The sequence below is a fragment of the Sminthopsis crassicaudata genome, chromosome 6 (assembly GCF_048593235.1).
Source record: "Sminthopsis crassicaudata isolate SCR6 chromosome 6, ASM4859323v1, whole genome shotgun sequence".
Lineage (NCBI taxonomy): Eukaryota > Metazoa > Chordata > Mammalia > Dasyuromorphia > Dasyuridae > Sminthopsis > Sminthopsis crassicaudata.
In genome coordinates, this window is record NC_133622.1 from 93,472,294 (window position 1) to 93,491,941 (window position 19,648).

General features: G+C 34.6%; 1 protein-coding gene across 3 annotated transcripts in view; it reads right to left on the bottom strand.

Annotated features, from left to right (window-relative positions):
• Window positions 1-19,648, bottom strand: part of GPM6A (glycoprotein M6A) — a 484,462-nt gene that overhangs the window by 45,918 nt on the left and 418,896 nt on the right. For all 3 annotated transcript variants that reach the window (XM_074272707.1, XM_074272705.1, XM_074272706.1), the window contains exon 3: window positions 5,890-6,046. In XM_074272707.1, coding sequence (XP_074128808.1) covers window positions 5,890-6,046 — 157 coding nt within the window. The remainder of the gene's footprint in view (window positions 1-5,889; window positions 6,047-19,648) is intronic.

Here is a 19,648-nt window from a genome sequence, read left to right on the forward strand (position 1 = left end):
TCACAAAAAGGGCATTCTATCATCTGGAAAACTTGTCTTCTGATGACTTCTTTGCCCATCTCTCCCACAGAAGTTTTCCCTAAAGGAGCTTTTCCCATAGTCTTTTTTTCAGCATCTATTTACATAGAGAAGAGGTATTAAAGTGATGAGAGTCAGGAAAAAAAGAAAAAAAGACTTCTTAAGGGAATATGTATTTTAAAAAGTTAAAAAGAGGACTTTGGACCTTAAAACAGGCTACCAAAAGAATGATAAAAGAAGAGGGGAAACCCAGGGAAAAGTAAATTGTTTCTGAAGAGAAAAGAAAATATCCAGAAGGAAGAAGCGGTTAATATTACTAAAAGGTAGAAAGAAGACAAGAAAAATGAGCTCAAAGAAATCAAGAAAGGGATTGGGGCAGTGTTGATTCTCTTTTAAAAAGCAGTTTTTCTAAGATATGGTATTCAAAGACAAATTATGAGACTTAAGGATAAAAATCATAAAGTTACAAGAGTGACTTTGAAATCAATAGATAAGAGCAGGGAGAATGTAATACATGAGGAATAATAAAAAATAATGAACATTTCAAGATTAAGAAGGATTAAGTAGGAATAGAAGCAAAGGAATGGAATGTTAGTGACAGTGGGGAAAATGCCAACCTCTCCTTTTTTGTTCTGGTGGTATCAAAAGGAAAATGATCCTCCATGAGGAGGATGATCAGGGATATAATCATCTTTTGTTTGTTTAAGCCAGGTTTTTAAAGCAAAAGAGTAAATTTAATAATTAATGACCCTCTTCAGCATGTTAAAAGAGTTTACTCAGAAGAGAGCAAGGGTCCAAAAAGCAGTGGAACAGGCCAAGAAAAATGTAGTTTGCAGGACTGATATAATCTTTAATCAGTTCACTCAGGTTAATATGGTCAAGAATGCTGTGCAACTTTAATCAAGTCTATCCAGTTTCCATTGTCAAAGATAAGCCAATTTCTGAGAGTAATCTTGCTACCTGATTCTGGAGTTTGTCTTCTACTAGGACACAATCTAACTCCCTAAATCCCACCCTTACTTCTCCTTGATGTAATATATAGCTCCTAGAGGAGACAACAATAATTTTAATGTCCCTTCACCTTAGGGCACTTCTGTTGTAACAATAAGTCAGTGATTTTAAGTCCTCTAGTTTGGAATTTGACCCTGAGACCTCCCACACCCAACCTAAGAATACTATTATTCTAATAATCTATCTGATTCTAAAGTCTTCTGGCCTCAGGATAGTCCCACAAATCAAACTCCTGAGAAAATACTGGATAGACCACTCCTTAGTTCATTGCTGACTGTCAGATAGATGATCTTGTCAGTGATAGACAAATTCCAGGGACCACTCCTTGGTTCTACCTCTGGGCCATAAAGTTAGCATATCTATAATATGAAAAACTAGATAAATGTGTCTCTTTGCTTCTGTTTCTTTGCTGTAGTCTTTTGGAATTCAGACCGCCTCAATTGGCATTACAATTACAATAAACTTTGCCCCTTGACTAGGAAACGGGTCCAAGCCTGAAAATTCTTTTGAGACACCTCACAATACCAGCCTGTGACCCCCTACCTTTTAGGGTCCTTTCTCAGTCTCAACACCTTCATCCTCTGGCCTTTAAAAAACTCCTTTCCTCAAAGCCAAAATCATTTTTTATTTTGCTTGTAAGTCTTTTCAAACCAATAAAGAGCTCTTGTGACTCTAAAACACCTGTTGTTATTTCTCCACATTTGGAACCACTTTCCCACAATCTGCTACTTCTTCAATGGACCAAGAGAAGAAGAGAACTGATCTCTATAAGGGATAAAGATTTAAAAGACAGCAAAGGGAGTATATGTCTTACATATAAAATGAGTGAGACTCCCTCCCTGGAATTGAGAGACAAATGTCACAGGAGATAAAATGAATTGAAGAATCAGGGTTCACTTGAATGAAGAAAGTAGAGAGAAAAATGTTTATAGGTATTGAAATTGTAATATTGCCTTCAAATCTCCCTTTTTTCCTAATATTAACTTGTATAAATGTTTGCTTTGTTGATAGAAACCTTCAAATGACAAATTAAATTGCTTAAGCAACCATTTTCTAGTTTTAAATTCCTCCACTTCTTTACATTTTCCTGTCTGCTTTCCTTTATATGAAGAAGATCAAAATGCCCCGTACTTTTGGTTCCTGAATAGAATAATAGAAGGAAAAACAAAAGACTTGCCAAATACCTGAGAATGTTTACATTTCTCTTGAAGGTGTCCACTTATACTCATATTTAAGATTTTAGTGGGAAGTAATGTTAGTAGGAAATAATTGGTGGTCAGATACTGACCATTTCAGTGATTAAGCTCCCAGAATTGTAGCAAAGGTCCTAGAACAGCTGCCATATAATCTACCTCAAAGCCTTTCTAGCTCGGTAAGACCTATCATAGCTTGTTTCTGTTCTCATGGCCTCAAGAAAATAGGATGACCCTATAAGGCCTCAAAGTAGGACATTCCATGTTTATAGCAATATAAACTAGTGTCTCGTAACTCATAGATCTGTCTTAGCCTATCCCCTACCATAATCCTAAGGGAATTAAAAATTTGTTATATGCAAGAACACACTTTGTTCCAAAATGTAACTGAGAAAAGATTTTCATAATCTTTTACTGTATGTGAAAATGCAGAACGTTAAGAGTTTCATCAGCTTTTGTGAAATGGAAATACTATATTCATTTTACTCAAACTGACCCAGATTTAGACCTTTTATATATTTTCTTTACATACTACAAAGGGAAATTTCTTGAATATATTTTTAAATATTCAGAGACTTTGGAAATGTATTGCCTACTCTTTTAGCAAAATATCCTTAGGGTAAGAATATGAATGGCCTACTTTTTTATGCCAAGCACAATTTGCCCAAACTCTTACATCAGCTGAAATATTGTTCCTTCTCCTAGAGAGGACAAAAAAAAGAAAATTTATTTAATTTTCCCTTGATTTTTAAAGAAAGAAAAAAAAAATAATAGGATTTTTATTCCTTTAGTCATCAAATTTAATGACTTTTTTTTTAACTTGCTAAGTAAGATTAGAAATGTGCCTGACTCTGAATTTTTTTTCTAATAATATTGAAGATGTTACAGTAACAGTTTGCCACTAGTAATTGTAGCAAATAGGCAGCTAAAAGGCTTTAAATTTTAGTGGTCATATCAAATTAAGAAATATCTACACACACACATATGGCAATGTGCTACATATATACTAAAAATAGATACTATTACTAAAGCTGGGAGAATACTATAAAATTGTTGGATTCTGTATCTGTGACTTCTTAGAATGAAGAAAGAAAATGAAAACAATTGGGACAATCTCTTGTAACTAGTTTAGAATTACAGATCTCTTTGCAAAATAAAATAACTCATGAAACATAATGACACTGCTTGGCAGCAAATATTGAAGATAACTTTAATACTAATCTTTAACTCATCCCTCATACTTAGTTTCCAAAGGCACTTTGTAATTTGCTCCTTAAGGATAAAAGATTGAATTTAAGAACAAAGCCAGAAACTGAATTTAGGGAAGATAAATTTAAGAGAAAATGAGGAAAATTTTAAGGAACCATCTCCAGATTGAGATTCACTTCAAACTTCTATGACAGAATTTAGGAGAAAGAATAAGAACAGGATAAATGAACTACAATCTTAAGAGGCCTCAGAAAGAAGGTATATTTGCCTAGGCCAGGTAGGTAAAAAATTAAAGAAAACAGACTCTAAATAAGTTGGTAAGAAAGCAATTGGTAAATTAGAGGTTATTAATACCAAGAGAGAAAATAGAATGTGATTCTTTGGTTGTTGTTGAGCCAAAAGAAAAGAGTTGAATGTGGCTGTTAGATTAAGAAGTGATAAAAGACTATTAAGCTCTTTAAGAAATGTAAAGATGAATGCATAAACACTCATTAAAAAAAATAAGGCTGAAAAGCTCAGTAAGTTTAGAAAGCACCCCAAATTCTTCAGTGATAAGCTGTGTATGCAATGTTTCTGCTTCTGTCATAGTCAAGCAACTGCTATCACTAATGACCGTAGGAGAGATATTGTGTTTTGAAAAATGCTTAGGTTTCTATATAAAATGGAGTTGAGGAATGAAAACATTTGTAGTCACAGAGGACAGTCTTCTCAAAGGAATGAGCAAGATATCATATATAGAGCTAGTGAAAAGTCTAGTTTATCTTGATTGGAGAGACAGAGAGACAGAGAGATGGAGAAGTGAGTGTATCTGTGTCTATCTACTAGAGGGTTGAGTAATGAAAATAAGTCTAGAATAATAGTGTGGAACCAAATTGTTAGAGGCTTTAAATGACAAATAAGAATTTGTATTTGGTCCTGCAGGCAATAGAGAGCTACAAAAGTTTTTTGAGCAATAAATGACCCCAGATTTTCACTTTTGAAATGTAATTTGGCAGCAGTGTACCATAATTTGAAGAAATAAGAACGACTGTTACAATAATCTAGACAAGAAAGGATGTGGCTTGAACTAGGAGAATAACAATGAGAGTGAAAAGAAGGGGATAGATGCAAGAAATGTGATAGTATAGTCAACAGGATTAGGCAACTAATTTGATAGAAGGAAGTAAAGAGGAAGGAGGAATTAGCAATGATTCTGAAATTGTGAATTTAGTTGCAGGAAGTATGGTGATGCCCTCAACAGAAAAAAGGGAAGTTAAGAAAAGGAGTAGATATCAGGGTCTAGAGAAAGATAATGTGTTCTATCTTGAACAGAATAATTTTGAAAAGCTTGGTTTCAGTCTTGGAGGGAGGGAGGGAGGGAAGGAGAGAGGGAAGGGAGAGAGAGGGGGGGGAAGGGGAGGGGGAGGGGGAAGGAGATAAAGAAGAGGAGGGGGAGGGGGAGGAGGAAGGGGAGAAGGAGGGGAAGGGGGAAGGGGATGAGGATGAAAACACAGTTCTTATCATCTTTGTATGGCTGAGGTGGATTGAAGGAAATGTGGAGGCTGATAAATTTGGAGAGTGATCTGTTTGGAACAATTGTCAACTTATATACTAAAAGTATATAAGGGTTTGGAACATAGAGAAGAATGGTATTTTAGCCATGGAGAAAGAGGAAGATTGACCTATATATAACATCAGTATATAATTACAAGAAAAATTTCCAAAAGATGATAAATTCGGATAATATGAACTACTTAAAAGGAGAAATTTTGAAGGGATTCATAAATGAGAGGGGCAGTGAAGAAAAAAGGAATAGACCAACCCTTCGTTCTAATTGAGGTCAGTGAGTAAGGAAGCCTGAAAGAGCCCATGGTGCTAGAGAGGATCTGCATATTATAATTAGATTTCCATGATTTCAAGGAGATGGAAAGGTTATGTGACAGAAGAGGTCTAATAAGAAGAGCAGTTTGTTTACAATGTAATAGTGGATGTTGAGGGATAGAACCTATGTAAGTAAGACTAAAATGAATAATGATAGGAGATAGTTGATATTTTGTTTGTTTTAGTTGTTTGCTCACAACCTTCAATTCCACGACTTTAAAAGAAAAGGGAGCTTACAATATTCACTTTTTACCCAATAGGCTTTTATAAAGTGTTAAGTAAACAAAAATAGGTTGGCTTCATATCCCTGTTCTAGTAATACTCACTATATTGCCACTCCACTGGTGGGGTGGGGAGGAGACTGAGTAGTTAATTTGAGATGGTTACAGGTCTAGTATTTGATGGCCATCCAACTGATTCTCTCTAACCAGAATCCTATCTCCAATGATGGCTGGATTATCACAGCAACTCATCCTTCCTCACCCCTCTCTTATTGGAAAGGAAGGGCAAAAATAAATCTTCTAATACTTTGGTAAACACATTTAAATATTTGTGCAATTTAAAAGGGAATAATTTAAAAGTTCATGCAATTACATACCCAAGCGCTCACACATCTGCCACAAGTGGTGATTTTGAAATCTCCATAGAGATCTTTGATGGCACCAGTTGTAAAAAATCCTTCCACCATCAGCAAAATTCCATACACAAAGAAGGCAGCTGCTACACCGTAGATCACATACTTGAAAATATCAATCCTATAAAGGAAAAAAATCAGAAATATTGATCTTAATAACTCTTCAATTAAAAAGCTAAAAATCCAAAATTCTAATTTTCTGAGGATCCATTGTAATGAAAATCAATGAGATGCTTATGTTCTGAAATGGAAGATGGAAACAGGTCTAGATCATTTCAAGTAATATTACTATATCCAACTTGGCGTGAAACTTCTATTTTTTTTTAAATAAGAAATGTGAGTTATATATGAGAATGGGAACTTGAAAGACCCAAGAAGAGAGCCATTTTTACATTTTTAGCCAAATTAGCTAATTTAGCCAGATTGGAATAATGAATCATTATATTCCATAATACCCATATATACTGCAGAAAAACATTTCATTAACAGAAATACTATTTTATATGTAAATTACTGTGGTTTAGAATAATGTGTCTAAATTTTGAATGGTTAATTGCATGGGTAATGTTTTCTGTTATGATTTTGTATAGAGAGACATAAATATACATGTGTCTGTGTGTGTATTTTGCACACTCATTGTAGATCTATGGAATAGTACTAAATGTTTATAAAAATGGTTTTGATAATAAATGCAAATTGAATTCATGTATATGTAACATATAAGTAAATTTATGAATATCCTATTTTTTCCTACTTCAACACAAGCCACTAGATTAGAAACTTGTCTTTATCTTTATACTAACATATATCTACAAAATATAAGTATGTAAACTTCCTAGATATGTGTGTATTAAATGGGGTAATAGATTACAGATAAGGATCCAGAACTAGAAGGGACCTTAGAGATAACCATATTCAGCCAACTCATTTTACAAATGAATAAATTGAGGCCCAAAGATGTTGTGCTTTGTCTAGGATCATGAAGGGAACATTACAAGGCATGTTCAAATCCAGACACTCTGATGTCTGGCCTAGTGCTTTTTCCACTGTGCAATACCATCTCCACCAACTGTCTACCTTACTTGATTTAAAAAACAAAAATTAATAGCTATTCAGTTCTTTAAAATGAAAGGTATTTTTTTCCAGGATGGATTCCTTATATGGATTCCTACACAACTTCTAAATTAAACTGTGCTATAACATAACAGTCTAGATCCATCTTTCAAACACCCATAATTCAGTCTACAAAGTTATGATTCATTCTCTATCTCTAGTCTATACACACGCATATATACATACGTACATATGTGTATATATATGTGTATATATATATATATACCACACACAATTATATATTCAATAAATTCATATATATACACATAAAATACACATCTGAATATAAACATTATGTATAGCACACATACATATAATGGAACTTGAACAATGCAACATACAACATCATATGAGCAACACTGCTTTCTTTAATGATGTGATCAATCTTTATTTCATTTGACAATCAATAGTCTAAGACTAATTATGTTAAAATCGATAGATGAATTACAGGGCAAAGAGTTGGTGTCTGAAGTATAGTCTCATCAAGGAAAAAGTTAGGTTGAAGAAGTGAGTCTACTATTAACAAATCAATCATACAGGAAATAGAAGCCAAAACTATAAATTGCAATGAGTCAAGAATCATAGAAGCCAAAAAGGGTTAAGAGAGCTAAACAAAGAATAAACTGGATAATGTTGACAATCCTGGCTAGATCTCAATCTTAAATAAGAAACCCTGATCCAAGATTGAGTCTCACATACTAACACCCATAGAATTATTGTCACAATCATAAAGCAGTTATTGTCTGTCTACAACTGGGAAAACAAATAGTAAATCCATGAATTAAGAGTTTTTATGCACCTACAAAGCTTATTTTTTAAAAATGTGTCACCTCCATTAGGTCTTTGTTTCCATTCCATGTTATATATTTTAAAGCTGTTGCTAAGAACTAAGTAATTTGACCTGGAGCTAAATCACACTCAATTAGCCCATATTCAGTGTTAATTACACCTCCTTTTAGTTATGTTAAATATTTTAACATATTGATTACTGTTACTTTGCACTTTTATTTTCAGTATATTCATGTTTAAAAAAATACTAGCAGAACGAAAAAAGTTCTGGAGGAAACTAGCATAATATATCATTTCATTCCAGATCTAATAAATAAGTAACCTCTACAATAGTATATATTTGTAATGTCCTATATTTAATTTCATAATACATAACTACGCAGTTAGCTTTAAAGTAATTAGGCAAGATTTTTTGTTATTATTTTTAAAAGTTTTTATTTTCAAAATATATGGAAAAGTAATTTTCAATATTCATTCTTTTTTTTATTATAGCTTTTCATTTACAAGATATATGCATGGGTAATTTTTCAGCTTTGACACTTGCAAAAACTTCTGCTCCAACTTTTCCCCTCCTTTCCCCTACCTCTTCGCCTAGTTGGCAGGTAGACCAATATATGTTAAATATGTTAAAGTATATGCTAAATAAAATATATGTATACATATCCATATAGTTATTTTGCTGCACAAGAAAAATCGGATTTAGAAATAAGGTAAAAATAACCTGAGATGGAAATAAAAAATGCAAGCGGACAAAAACAGAGGGAGTGGAAATGCTATGTTGTGGTTAATATTCATTTCCCATAATTCCCATAATTCACTGGGTATAACTGGTTCTCTTCATTATTGAACAAATGGAACTGACTTGGTTCATCTTATTGTTGAAGAAAGCCAACTCCATCAGAATTGATCATCATATAGTATTGTTGTTGAAGTATATTATGATCTGGTCCTGCTCATTTCACTCAGCATCAGTTCATGTAAGTTTCTCCAAGCCTTTCTGAAGTCATCACTAGTCATTTCTTACAGAACAATAATATCCCATAAGATGTATATACCACAACTTATTCAGCCATTCTCCAATTGATGGGCATCCATTCAATTTCCACTTTCTAGCCACTACAAAAAGGGCTGCCACAAACATTCTTGCACATGCAGGTCCCTTTCCCTTCTTTAAGATCTCTTTGGGATATAAGCCCAGTAGTAGCACTGCTGGATCAAAGGGTATGTACAGTTTGATAACTTTTTGAGCATAGTTCCAAATTGCTCTCCAGAATGGTTGGATTTGTTCACAATTCCACCAGCAATGCATCAGTGTCCCAGTTTTCCCACTTCCCCTCCAACATTCATCATTATTTGTTCCCGTCATCCTAGCCAATCTGACAGGTGTGTAGTAGTATCTCCGAGTAGTCTTAATTTGCATTTCTCTGATTAATAATGACTTGGAGCATCTTTTCATATGGCTAGAAATAGTTTCTATTTCTTCATCTGAAAATTGTCTATTCATATCCTTTGACCATTTATCAATTGGGGATTGGCTTGATTTCTTATAAATTAGAGTCAATTCTCTAAATATTTTGGAAATGAGACCTTTATCAGAACCCTTGACTATAAAAATGTTTTCCCAGTTTATTTCTTCCCTTTTAATCATGTCTGCATTACTTTTGTTTGCACAAAAGCTTTTTAATTTGATATAACCAAATTTTTCTATTTTGTTATCAATAATGATCTCTAGTTCTTTGGTCACAAATTCCTTCCTCCTCCCCAAGTCTGAGAGGTAAACTATCCTATGTTCTTCTAATTTATTTATAATCTCATTCTTTATGCCTAGATCATGAATCCATTTTTACCTTATCTTGGTTCACGATGTTATATGTGGGTCAATGCCTAGTTTCTGCCATACTAATTTCCAATTTTCCCAGAAGTTTTTGTCAAACAATGAATTCTTATCCCAAAAGCTGTGGTCTTTGGGTTTGTCAAATACTAAATTATTAAAGTTATTGATTATTTTGTTCTGTGAACCTAAACTATTCCACTGATCAACTAGTCTTTCTTAGCCAATACCAAATGGTTTTGGTGACCACTGCTTTATAATATAGTTTTAGATCTGGTACAGCTAGGCCACCTTCATTTGATTTTTTTTTCATTAGTTCCCTTAAAAGTCTTGACCTTTTGTTCTTTCAGATGAATTTTGTTATTATTTTTTCTAGGTCATTAAAATAGTTTTTTGGGTAGTCTGATTGGTATAGCACTAAATAAATAGACTAGTTTAGGTAGTATTGTCATCTTTATAATATTCACTTGACCTATCCAAGAGAACGTAATATTTTTCCAATTGGTTAGATCTGACTTTATTTTTGTGGAAAGTCAACATTCATTCTTGCAAAATCTTGTGTTCCAAAAATTTTCTCTCCTTTCTCCCCCCCACCCTTCCTTAGATGGCAAGCAATCCAATAGCTGTTAAAATATGTGAAATTCTTCTATACATATTTCCACAATTATCATGCTGCACAAGAAAAATCAAATCAAAAAGAAAAAATGAGAAAGAAAAAAATGCAAGCAAACAACAATTAAAAAGTGAAAATACTATGTTGTGATTCATATTCAGTTCCTACAGTCCTCTCTCTGGGTGCAGATGGCTCTCTTCATCACAAGAACATTGGAACTTGTCTGAATCACCTTGCTTTTAAAAAGAGTCATGTCCATCAGAATTGATATCATATAATCGTGCAGTTTCTGTGTACAATGTTCTCCTGGTTCTTCTCACTTCACTTAGCATCAATTCATGTAAGTCTCTCCAAGCCTCTCTGAAATCATCTTACTAATTATTTCTTATAGAATATGCATATACCATAACTTATTTAGCCATTCTCCAAAAGATGAGCATGCACTCAGTTTCCAGTTCCTTAGGCAAGATATTTTGAAATCAGTTGAAAATAGTTATGAATTCAAAGACAAGTCCTAATTCTTCTTTAACAGGTTTTATAAAAAAAATAGGAATACTTAGACTACCTACTTCATAAAGCTGTTGTGAACGAATAACTGTAAATCAAATGTGAGCCACATTCCATCCACTTCCCCCTATGAGTAATCTTAGTTGCCCCTCCCAAAGCACATATTTTTATCCAAGTGTACATCTTATCCCTGAAAAACAGACCCCTCACTTAAACTGGAGAACTATTTAGGGTTAAAGTCACCAGAGTTGATAGTAGTAATTGGGAATGGAGTATTAACAGACCATTTTATGCCTTAAAGAAACAAGAATAGGTTACTTGATGTCATTCATATAAAAGAAAATCATCTTAGACATTGTAACTGTGATAAAATGTTTTTATCTTTCCAATATGAAGATGATACAATGAAGAAAAATATATTTATATCTGCATATCTATTTATCTCAGAAGTCAAAGGATATGTGTTCAAATTCTGCTTCTGACATAAACTGCCTCTGTGACTTTGGGCAAATTACTTAGCCTCCCTGGGCCTCAGTTTTCTCATTTGTAAAATAAGGGTATGAGATAATTTGTTTTTAGAGGTTTCTTCCAGTTCTAGGTATGTATTCCTATGATATCTTAGATCATTATTATCAGAGACATCTTTCTATTTGTTGTAATGGATCTGCAAACATTAATTCACATTCCACAACTCAGTTTTCTAATACCAATGCACAAAAATAAATTTGAGAGGCAGCTGAATGGAGGAAAAAAGTGAACTCTGTGGCCATAGCAGACAGGTAAGCTAATGGACCAATAATAACCCTTTGGTAAATATAACCTATATGACAGTCCTGGACCATGAATCCAAAAGGCTGAAGAATGGCATTGTCTACCAATCAACAGACTCATCTTTAGATCAACATCCATAGTCATCATCAAGGGGAGAAATCATTGTAGAGATGCCTACCTTTCTCATCAACATAAGCAACAAGGGCTGACCAATGGGCGCACCAAGGATAAGCACAAGAACCCTGTGAGCAACAGCAGAGCAACAGCAACTTCCTCCCCAGAACACCAAGTCTGCTTTTGCCTAATCCTTGCTAAGAAGCAACTGCTGTGGAGAAAAGGTCAGTCATTCCCACCAACTGTTAGACAAGCCAGTGTAACTGAAGCATCCAAGTGTCCCAAAGGAAAGATAGGTAGCAGTATGTTTCAGGCAGGTCAAGCCACCACCAATACCAGCATGACCATCATGTCCCCTTCATCTTTCACAGAAATGACTTCGGAATTAACCCAAGAATCTTGAGAAGAGGAATGCTTCCAAACCCTGTGGAGATGCATCCTGGCAACTGCTCCTGTGGGTGCTACAGCCACAGCTACTCAAGACTCCCCAAAACAAAGTTCTTGTCACCAAAATTCCTGGTATTGACAAGTCCTTCAATATCAGAAGCTAGTATGATTTGATCAAGGGAAATAACATTAAAGAAGAATTCCCATCTATTTTGCCTCTACACCCTAAGGACTGTCACCTTTCCATCTAACTTGCATCTGAAATATTTCATGTGATATTTCCTCCTGTGGCATGTAAGCTCTTTGAAAACAGGCAATCTCTTCATTTTTTCTATTTGTATCATTAACACTTAGAACAGTGTTTTGCATATAGCAAGTGCTTAATAAATGTTTTATTCATTCATTTATAGCTATATACACATGCAAGGGATGAGTGGCAAAAGAGTACATTTTTTAGTGTGAACAATATTAAAAGTAATTTGTTTTCTATGAATCTTTTAACAATTGATAGAGTTTACAAAGTCTGTGGTCCTTCATTTCCAGGTCTTAGAATATCTAAAAAAATTGGTCCAAGTACAGTTAAACCTATTTGAGCTATTTTTAAATGACTTGTTCTCCTTATTAAAATTGGTTACAAATTTCTCTTACAATTTGCAAAATGTCCCATTTCCACTTACGAAGCTATTTTCTATTTCTCATAATTGATTATTCTGTATTGAATGGTTTCATAAATCAGAAGTATGTTTATACATATCCAGAGAGATGATACAAAACTAACTCTAATAATATATTTTATTTTTATTTTTGGCAGAGGCCACCAGTACCTTGAAACTCAAACATGCTGTGTTCTTGGCAGAGCAAAGAAGATTGTGATGGCAACAGACATGTGAATTTCACTTGGAAGGAAAACTTGGTACATAACCTAGAATTTCCTTTTCACATAGATTATAGCTGTTCTGCCCACCTCACTCATATTTTTGGTTGGAGAGAAAGAAAATAGATAAAAAAAATTTAAGTTTACATTTCTCATTCACCAGGAACCAAGATGATGGGGATCATCAGTTAATCAACTATGACAATGCTTGGGCTTTATGTCACATTGACTTTTTTCTGTATGTATTCAAAGTCAACAAACATTTATCTGTACTCAAACCACTTTGCTAGGCATTGGAGGATATATAAAGTTTAAATGAAATGCAATCCCAGCTTTCATTAAGTTTTTAATCTATGAACACAGGAAAATACAAGTCAAAATCAAAATCAACATAGTAAGGAATGACTAAGGATGGAAATGCCATATAACTAAAGGGGTGAAGGGAAGAATAAAGGAAAGCTTTACAGAGAAGGTGACAGAATCATTGATTTTGAAATAGAAGCAATCTTAGAGAGCATATAGCTTTTCTTCCTTTTTTTTCCCTACAGATGAGGAACTGATGATCAAAAAGGTTAATTGACCTTTGAGGGCGGATGGCAGGTAATAGAATGAATAGGAATTCAACAGACAGAAAGAGGGAAGGAGAAAATAACTGGTAAAGACAGGAAGGATATAAAGCAAAAGGCATATTCAGAAAGTAGAGAATAGTTGAGTTTTACTCCAGTTTTGAGTATAAGGAAGGGAGAAGACATGAGGATAAACTTGGAATGAGAAAGAGCAGGGGAGATATCAAAATAGCACTAATAAAGTATTCACATAAGAATAGCAAGTAAATGTATAAAGATAAATCATGGGGACAACCAGGAGGTACAGTGGATAGAGGACCAGCCCTAGGGTCAGGGAGGACTTAAATACAAATCTGGCTCCAAACACTTGACACCAGCAGTGTGACCTAGGACAAACCACTTAACCCCTATTTCTTTGCAAATACATAAATAAATAAATGAATAAAGTCAAATCCTTATGAAATATAAACCAAGTAATTTTGACCTCTCCCTGAATAAATGAATAGTTCTTATGAATCCCTTCTGCATGACCATCCTAAAGAAAACATTTATTCCTTTAGATATGTTGATAATACTATATATGGGTTGGTCAAATGAGAGCATGAAATTAAGCATTCATTCAGCAAGGGTTTTTTTGGATGTTTACAGAGAGAGAGAGAGAGAGAGAGAGAGAGAGAGAGAGAGAGAGAGAGAGAGAGAGAGAGAGAGAGAGAGAGATGGTGTTGAAAGATACATATATATATATATATATATATATAATATATATTAGATTTAGCCTCTTTTAAGAAGAGTGATTTGATCTGGATCCAAATGACTATAATATACAACAGAACATGATAGTGAAGGAGAAAAGTTCAATGTGATAGGAGGTGTCTTTCTTTTTCCTGCCTGGCAAAATTTGAGTGAGGAGACAAGGATTGCTCTAAACCTCTGGTGGGGGGAGAGAGAGTTAGCATCTACTTATTTTTCTAGCTCCAGTCAACACCTAGCAGTCTTCCTGCATCTGTCTTTATTGTATCTACATCTTTCCTATTGTGTCAGGTAGGGAGTATTTAAGTTAGAATGGAGTAGGCTATGACCTGATGAGTTCTTAAAGATCAGGACATAATGAACTCAGGTCATGCCAGAGTTTGCAAAAGGTCAAGTCCAATGAACTGAGAAGACACCAACAGTGGCTCAGCAACAAAGTGCTGTTTTTTGCAAGCAAGTGAATCATTTCATCTACCAGAGATGGCCCAGTTAAATGTGAAGTGAAAGAGAGCAAATATTTCAGCAACCAAAATAGTAGAAAGGAAAATAGTCCCCTAATTTGGGGTAATGATTTGTATTTTTATTTTTGCTATCTCATTCCACTGTAAAAGTAGAAAAAAATTATCATGAGTTGAAATGAGGGACAGCTTCCAGAGGAAGTAACATTTGTCCCAGGACTTGGATGATGTGTAGGATGCTAATAGGTAGAGAAGATGTATAAGCGAGGTTATTCCATCCCAGAGATATAATAATCAATGTAGACAGAATAAAATGTCTTATAGTATGGGAGCGAGAGGTGAGGAAAGTAACCACAATTAACTGGAACACGGAATATACTGAGAAAGTAACATGAGATAAGTGTAAAAAAGTAAGGTAGTGCTAGATTGTGGATGATCCCAATCAAGAAGAAAATATTGAACTTTACTTTAGAAGGTCTTAAGGAGCTAATGAACATTTCCAAGGAGGAGAGTTATATGGCCAAGTCTCTTCAAAATCAATATTATTCCGGCAGTGGGATCATGGATCACCAATGAAGAGAACGAAGGAGGGAAGAACTCTCAGGAAGATATTACAATAGTCAGGCAGTAAAAATCTATGTCTAAAACTCAGATGTTATTGTTTATACTACTTTCTTGAAAAAGATCACATCAGAGAGATGACGTCATGAAATGCAAGTGAATTGGATGTAAGCAAGAGAGATAAACAAGGTCACCTGCCTTACTTTCTCCTCCAGAGCCATCTGGGTCCAGTGGTAACATATAGATCAGGATGAATGGAGATGGCTCTGGATTCAGTGGGAAACCTTGCCCTTGCATGTCTAAAACTCAGAACATTAGTCAGGATTAGAAGCATAGATTAGGGAGACATTTAAAAAGCTGTGTTAGTTGAATTTGCAAATGAAATAGAAAAGGAAGAGAAAGTAAAAAAGGAGGTGTAAAGGGCAAGAACTCTGTATGATTGACTTAATCCTATAACAAGATATTAACTCAGTGGAATCAATAAGACAATGGTTATCTAGTTTAGCAAATGAATTCTCTAGTTCAGTATGATTGATTTAATCTTACAACAAATAATGGTTCCCCAGTGAAATAATGTTGTTTTTTACTCGCTATACTGTAATGATGTAATTGTAATAGAATATATAAACTGGGGACAAACTCAGCAACAGAGAAGACTTGGCCAGCCTCATGGTGGCTCTCCTGCCTCTTGCATTTCTCCACTGAAACCAAGACCCATTCCGGAGGGCCTCCAGAAAGCTAGCCAGGTCCCAGGTGAAGGAGACAGACTGTGAAGGAGATAATAAAGACTTTGGACTTTATTCCTGATTATTCTTGTGGTGATTATTCTGCTGAAACGAAGGCTGGTCTTAAGGCCTCCAGAAATCTAACTAGGACATTACAAGGAGGGGTAGAGATAAACCTTAATAGGTTACAAATTAATAGGGAGTTCCAAACCCCTCTACAACAAAAACGAGAAGAGATAACTCAATATCCTGAGATAGTAAGGGTAGTAGTATTATATTAGTATTATAGTATTATATTATATTATTAGTAGTATTATAAAGTGGTTGTTATAAATCTGATAGGGAAGGAATGAACAGGCTAGTTTTTCTATCTGATAGGAATTGGAGAGTAGATGCTATTCACCATAGGTCTATGTTTTCAATTATCTGAATTTGTGACTTCCAGCACTAGGGTAGGGTAGGATCATTCCTGCCCCTCTTTAGAGAATATGTAATTGTCTTTAACAACTTTCTCTGTTTTTCTCATTCATGTTTTCCATAAGACTGGGATGCTGCTGAAGTAGGATGAGGAGAACAAAGGCAGATGTCTTGTATGAAGCTTTTTAGCTTTGTACAAGAATAGAGTGAGGGAAAGAGGCAGAAATGACCAAGGAAGAAGACAGGAAAAAAATCTAGAATTTTTTGAGGATATATCCATGTTAAAAATATTAATAAAACACTTGATATCCTAAAAGATGATACTATATATAAGGAGAGAAGAGGAGAGAATCTGTTTTTGTCTTAATGTACTGGAGAAATTCTTCAATGGTTTATTTTGACTGTTTAAACCTAAATCCTGCCATCTTTTATTTGCCAAGGGCAATGGGATACAGTGTGAACCAGCAAGTTATTCATGCCAGTTAACATGTCTGAGTTGTTTAAACTAGCAAAGCCTATTTGCCATGTCAAACACTTAGGGCAATGTGGTAGAATGACAATACACTTGATTGTGTAGCAATTTACATAACATTTGTAACTGAAAAATGTGTTGCTCTAAGAGAAGAACCAGATTGAAACAAAATATTGTCATAAAAAGATAATTCAATTATAAAGAGGAAAAAAAAAACATCTTTTGTTGTTCAGTTGTAAATTAAAAACTCCTCTAGGAAATCAGGGTTCTCTGCAGCTCCATTCAACCTGGGCAAGTTGGAGGCACAGTTGGATGTTTAGTTGCAAGAACAGAGGTTACTTATCCCCTCAGGTAAGTTAAAAAAGAGGTGGTTGACATAAATGACCAATGTCCCTTCCAGCTCTGAAATCAATGGTACTAGGAAGCACTAGGTTTCCACATTGTTGCTTCCTTTTCCCTAGAAAGTTCCATCTTTCCTCAGAACTTCAAATATTTAATGGCTACCCTAAAGACTCTAAACCATATCTTTCATCAGGATCTCCTGGGATCACTGTACTGATGTATTGTCTGATGTTTAATATGAGTTATTCAGTCATTTCAGTTATATCCTATTCTTTGTGATATCGTTTGGGGTTTTCTTGTCAAAGATATTGGAATGGTTTGCCATTTCCTTCTGTGACTCATTTTATAAATGGGGAAATGGAAGCAAACAGGGATAAGTAACTTGCCAGGGTCCACACAGCTAATAAATGTCTGAGGTCAGATTTGATCTCAACACAAGCCTTTCTGACTCCATACCCAGCATTCTATCCACTGAGCCATCTAGCAGTCTAGCATACATATCTTCTCATATTTTCCATAATTCTTTAATGAAATAAGAAACAATTGGATTAACACATACACATAAAACACACAGAGAAACTACCCATTTAAGGGAAAAAAAGCTTACTAAAGTAAGTCATTCACTCAACTAACAAAGATTTATCAAGATTTCATCAGGTACTAAGCACTATAAATTCATTGTAAATGAACAATTTTGTGAATAGGTACCAAAAGTCTCTCCTGTTCCAGGAACTATGTTTTCATAAGGCATCATCCATATACAGTATGGGAGGATGTCTGGGGACGAGAATGTGCTGAAGCTATTTCATTAAATTTTCTGTGTGAGCATTTATATCTCATTTGGCAAATGCTACAGGGCTTGATTTATTGTTTTCTTGAACGCTTTGTTAAGAAAGTGATAGAAAAAAATGATAATAATGCAGAATAAGCTTACAAATGTATCCTACAATACTTCTCTGCCTTGGTTTGGGGGGAGGTGAAAGGGTGTAGGTATATAGATGGATTACTTTAATCACAAAGCTAGGCCCCAGCTTGGAAGGGAAAAGAACAGTAAATTCCATCTGAAGAGGAGGGAGAAATGATCAAGTTGACATATGGCTGATAGTAGAGAAGAGAGAGAATAACAAAGGAGATGAACCATTTAGGGCAAAACTGCGATAAGGAAGGGAGAAATGGATATGTGGGTATATTGGAAGAGAAGGAGCCCAGAGAAATGAAATGGCTTCCTCTATTTATATACTTACTAGTCATCCATCCATCTATCTGTTCAACAAGTCTTTATTTCAGGCAAGTTACTTAGGTGCTTTTGGAAAAGTAGTCCAGCTCTCCCAAAGGACAATTAACTTACAAAAATAACTATATAATATATATTGTGATACAATAATTCCTAAAAAAAAGTGTGACCTAAGTATTATGGGGGACTTGGGGAGTAAGATCAGGTTTGCCAGGGAGGATGAGGGCACATTGATATTGAATATAGAAAACTGTTGAATTCAAATATTTTATGAACTGAAAAGAATAGCCACCTTATGTTTCTTCTATCCTAAATTTTATTTCATTACAAATATGTATATATCTATATACATTTGTATAAATGGATACACACACACACACAAAATGAGATTTTATCAGGGTTTAAAAGTGCAAACATTTCTTCTTCTTTCAACCAGTAAAGTAAATTTATCTTTCCCATTTCAGACTACTTTGGGAGCTGTCATGAATGAATGTCATGTAAAACCAGCCTACATGACATTCTGTTCATTTTTCCTGCAGATAAAACTGGAACCAACAATAATTAGATGCCTTGCTGAGAATCACACTAGGAAGCTGGTGCCAGAGTTGGTGTTTGAATTCTGCTAAACTCCTTGAAGAGAATAAAAATTTCAAAAATAATAGATGATGTCATTTTAAGTGGTAAAACCACAACCAGAAAAGTCATGGAGTGACACTGCTTGGTAATTTCTCACTTTATATTTCAAACATAACAACTGAGCTAATACCTGTCTAAAGTGAAGATATATCCATTAGTTATCATCCAACGAGCATCAGTTATGTATATTATCGCACAAAGCATATTTGAGAATTAAAAGTGGCAACTGTAGGCGCTCATTTACTTTTGCTTGGACTACTCTACTGGCCTCCTGAAGATTCTCTCTATTCTCAAGCTGTTCTCTCTCTAATCTATTCCTGCAAGCTATTCTCCCTACCTGGAATATATATTCCTATCATGCACCATCTCAGAATTTTTATCTTTCTTGAAGCCTCAGCTCAGTCAGTGAGGGGAATTTTCTGCTGTGATATGCCCCAAAGCTTCTGTATTCCTAAGAAGCTCCAATGCATTTTTCCATCCTGAGTATTAAAAAATTATAATACTAAGTTATAATGTAGCAAATCGAAGTATACAACAAAGTTTCTTTATGATGCTTGGGACTG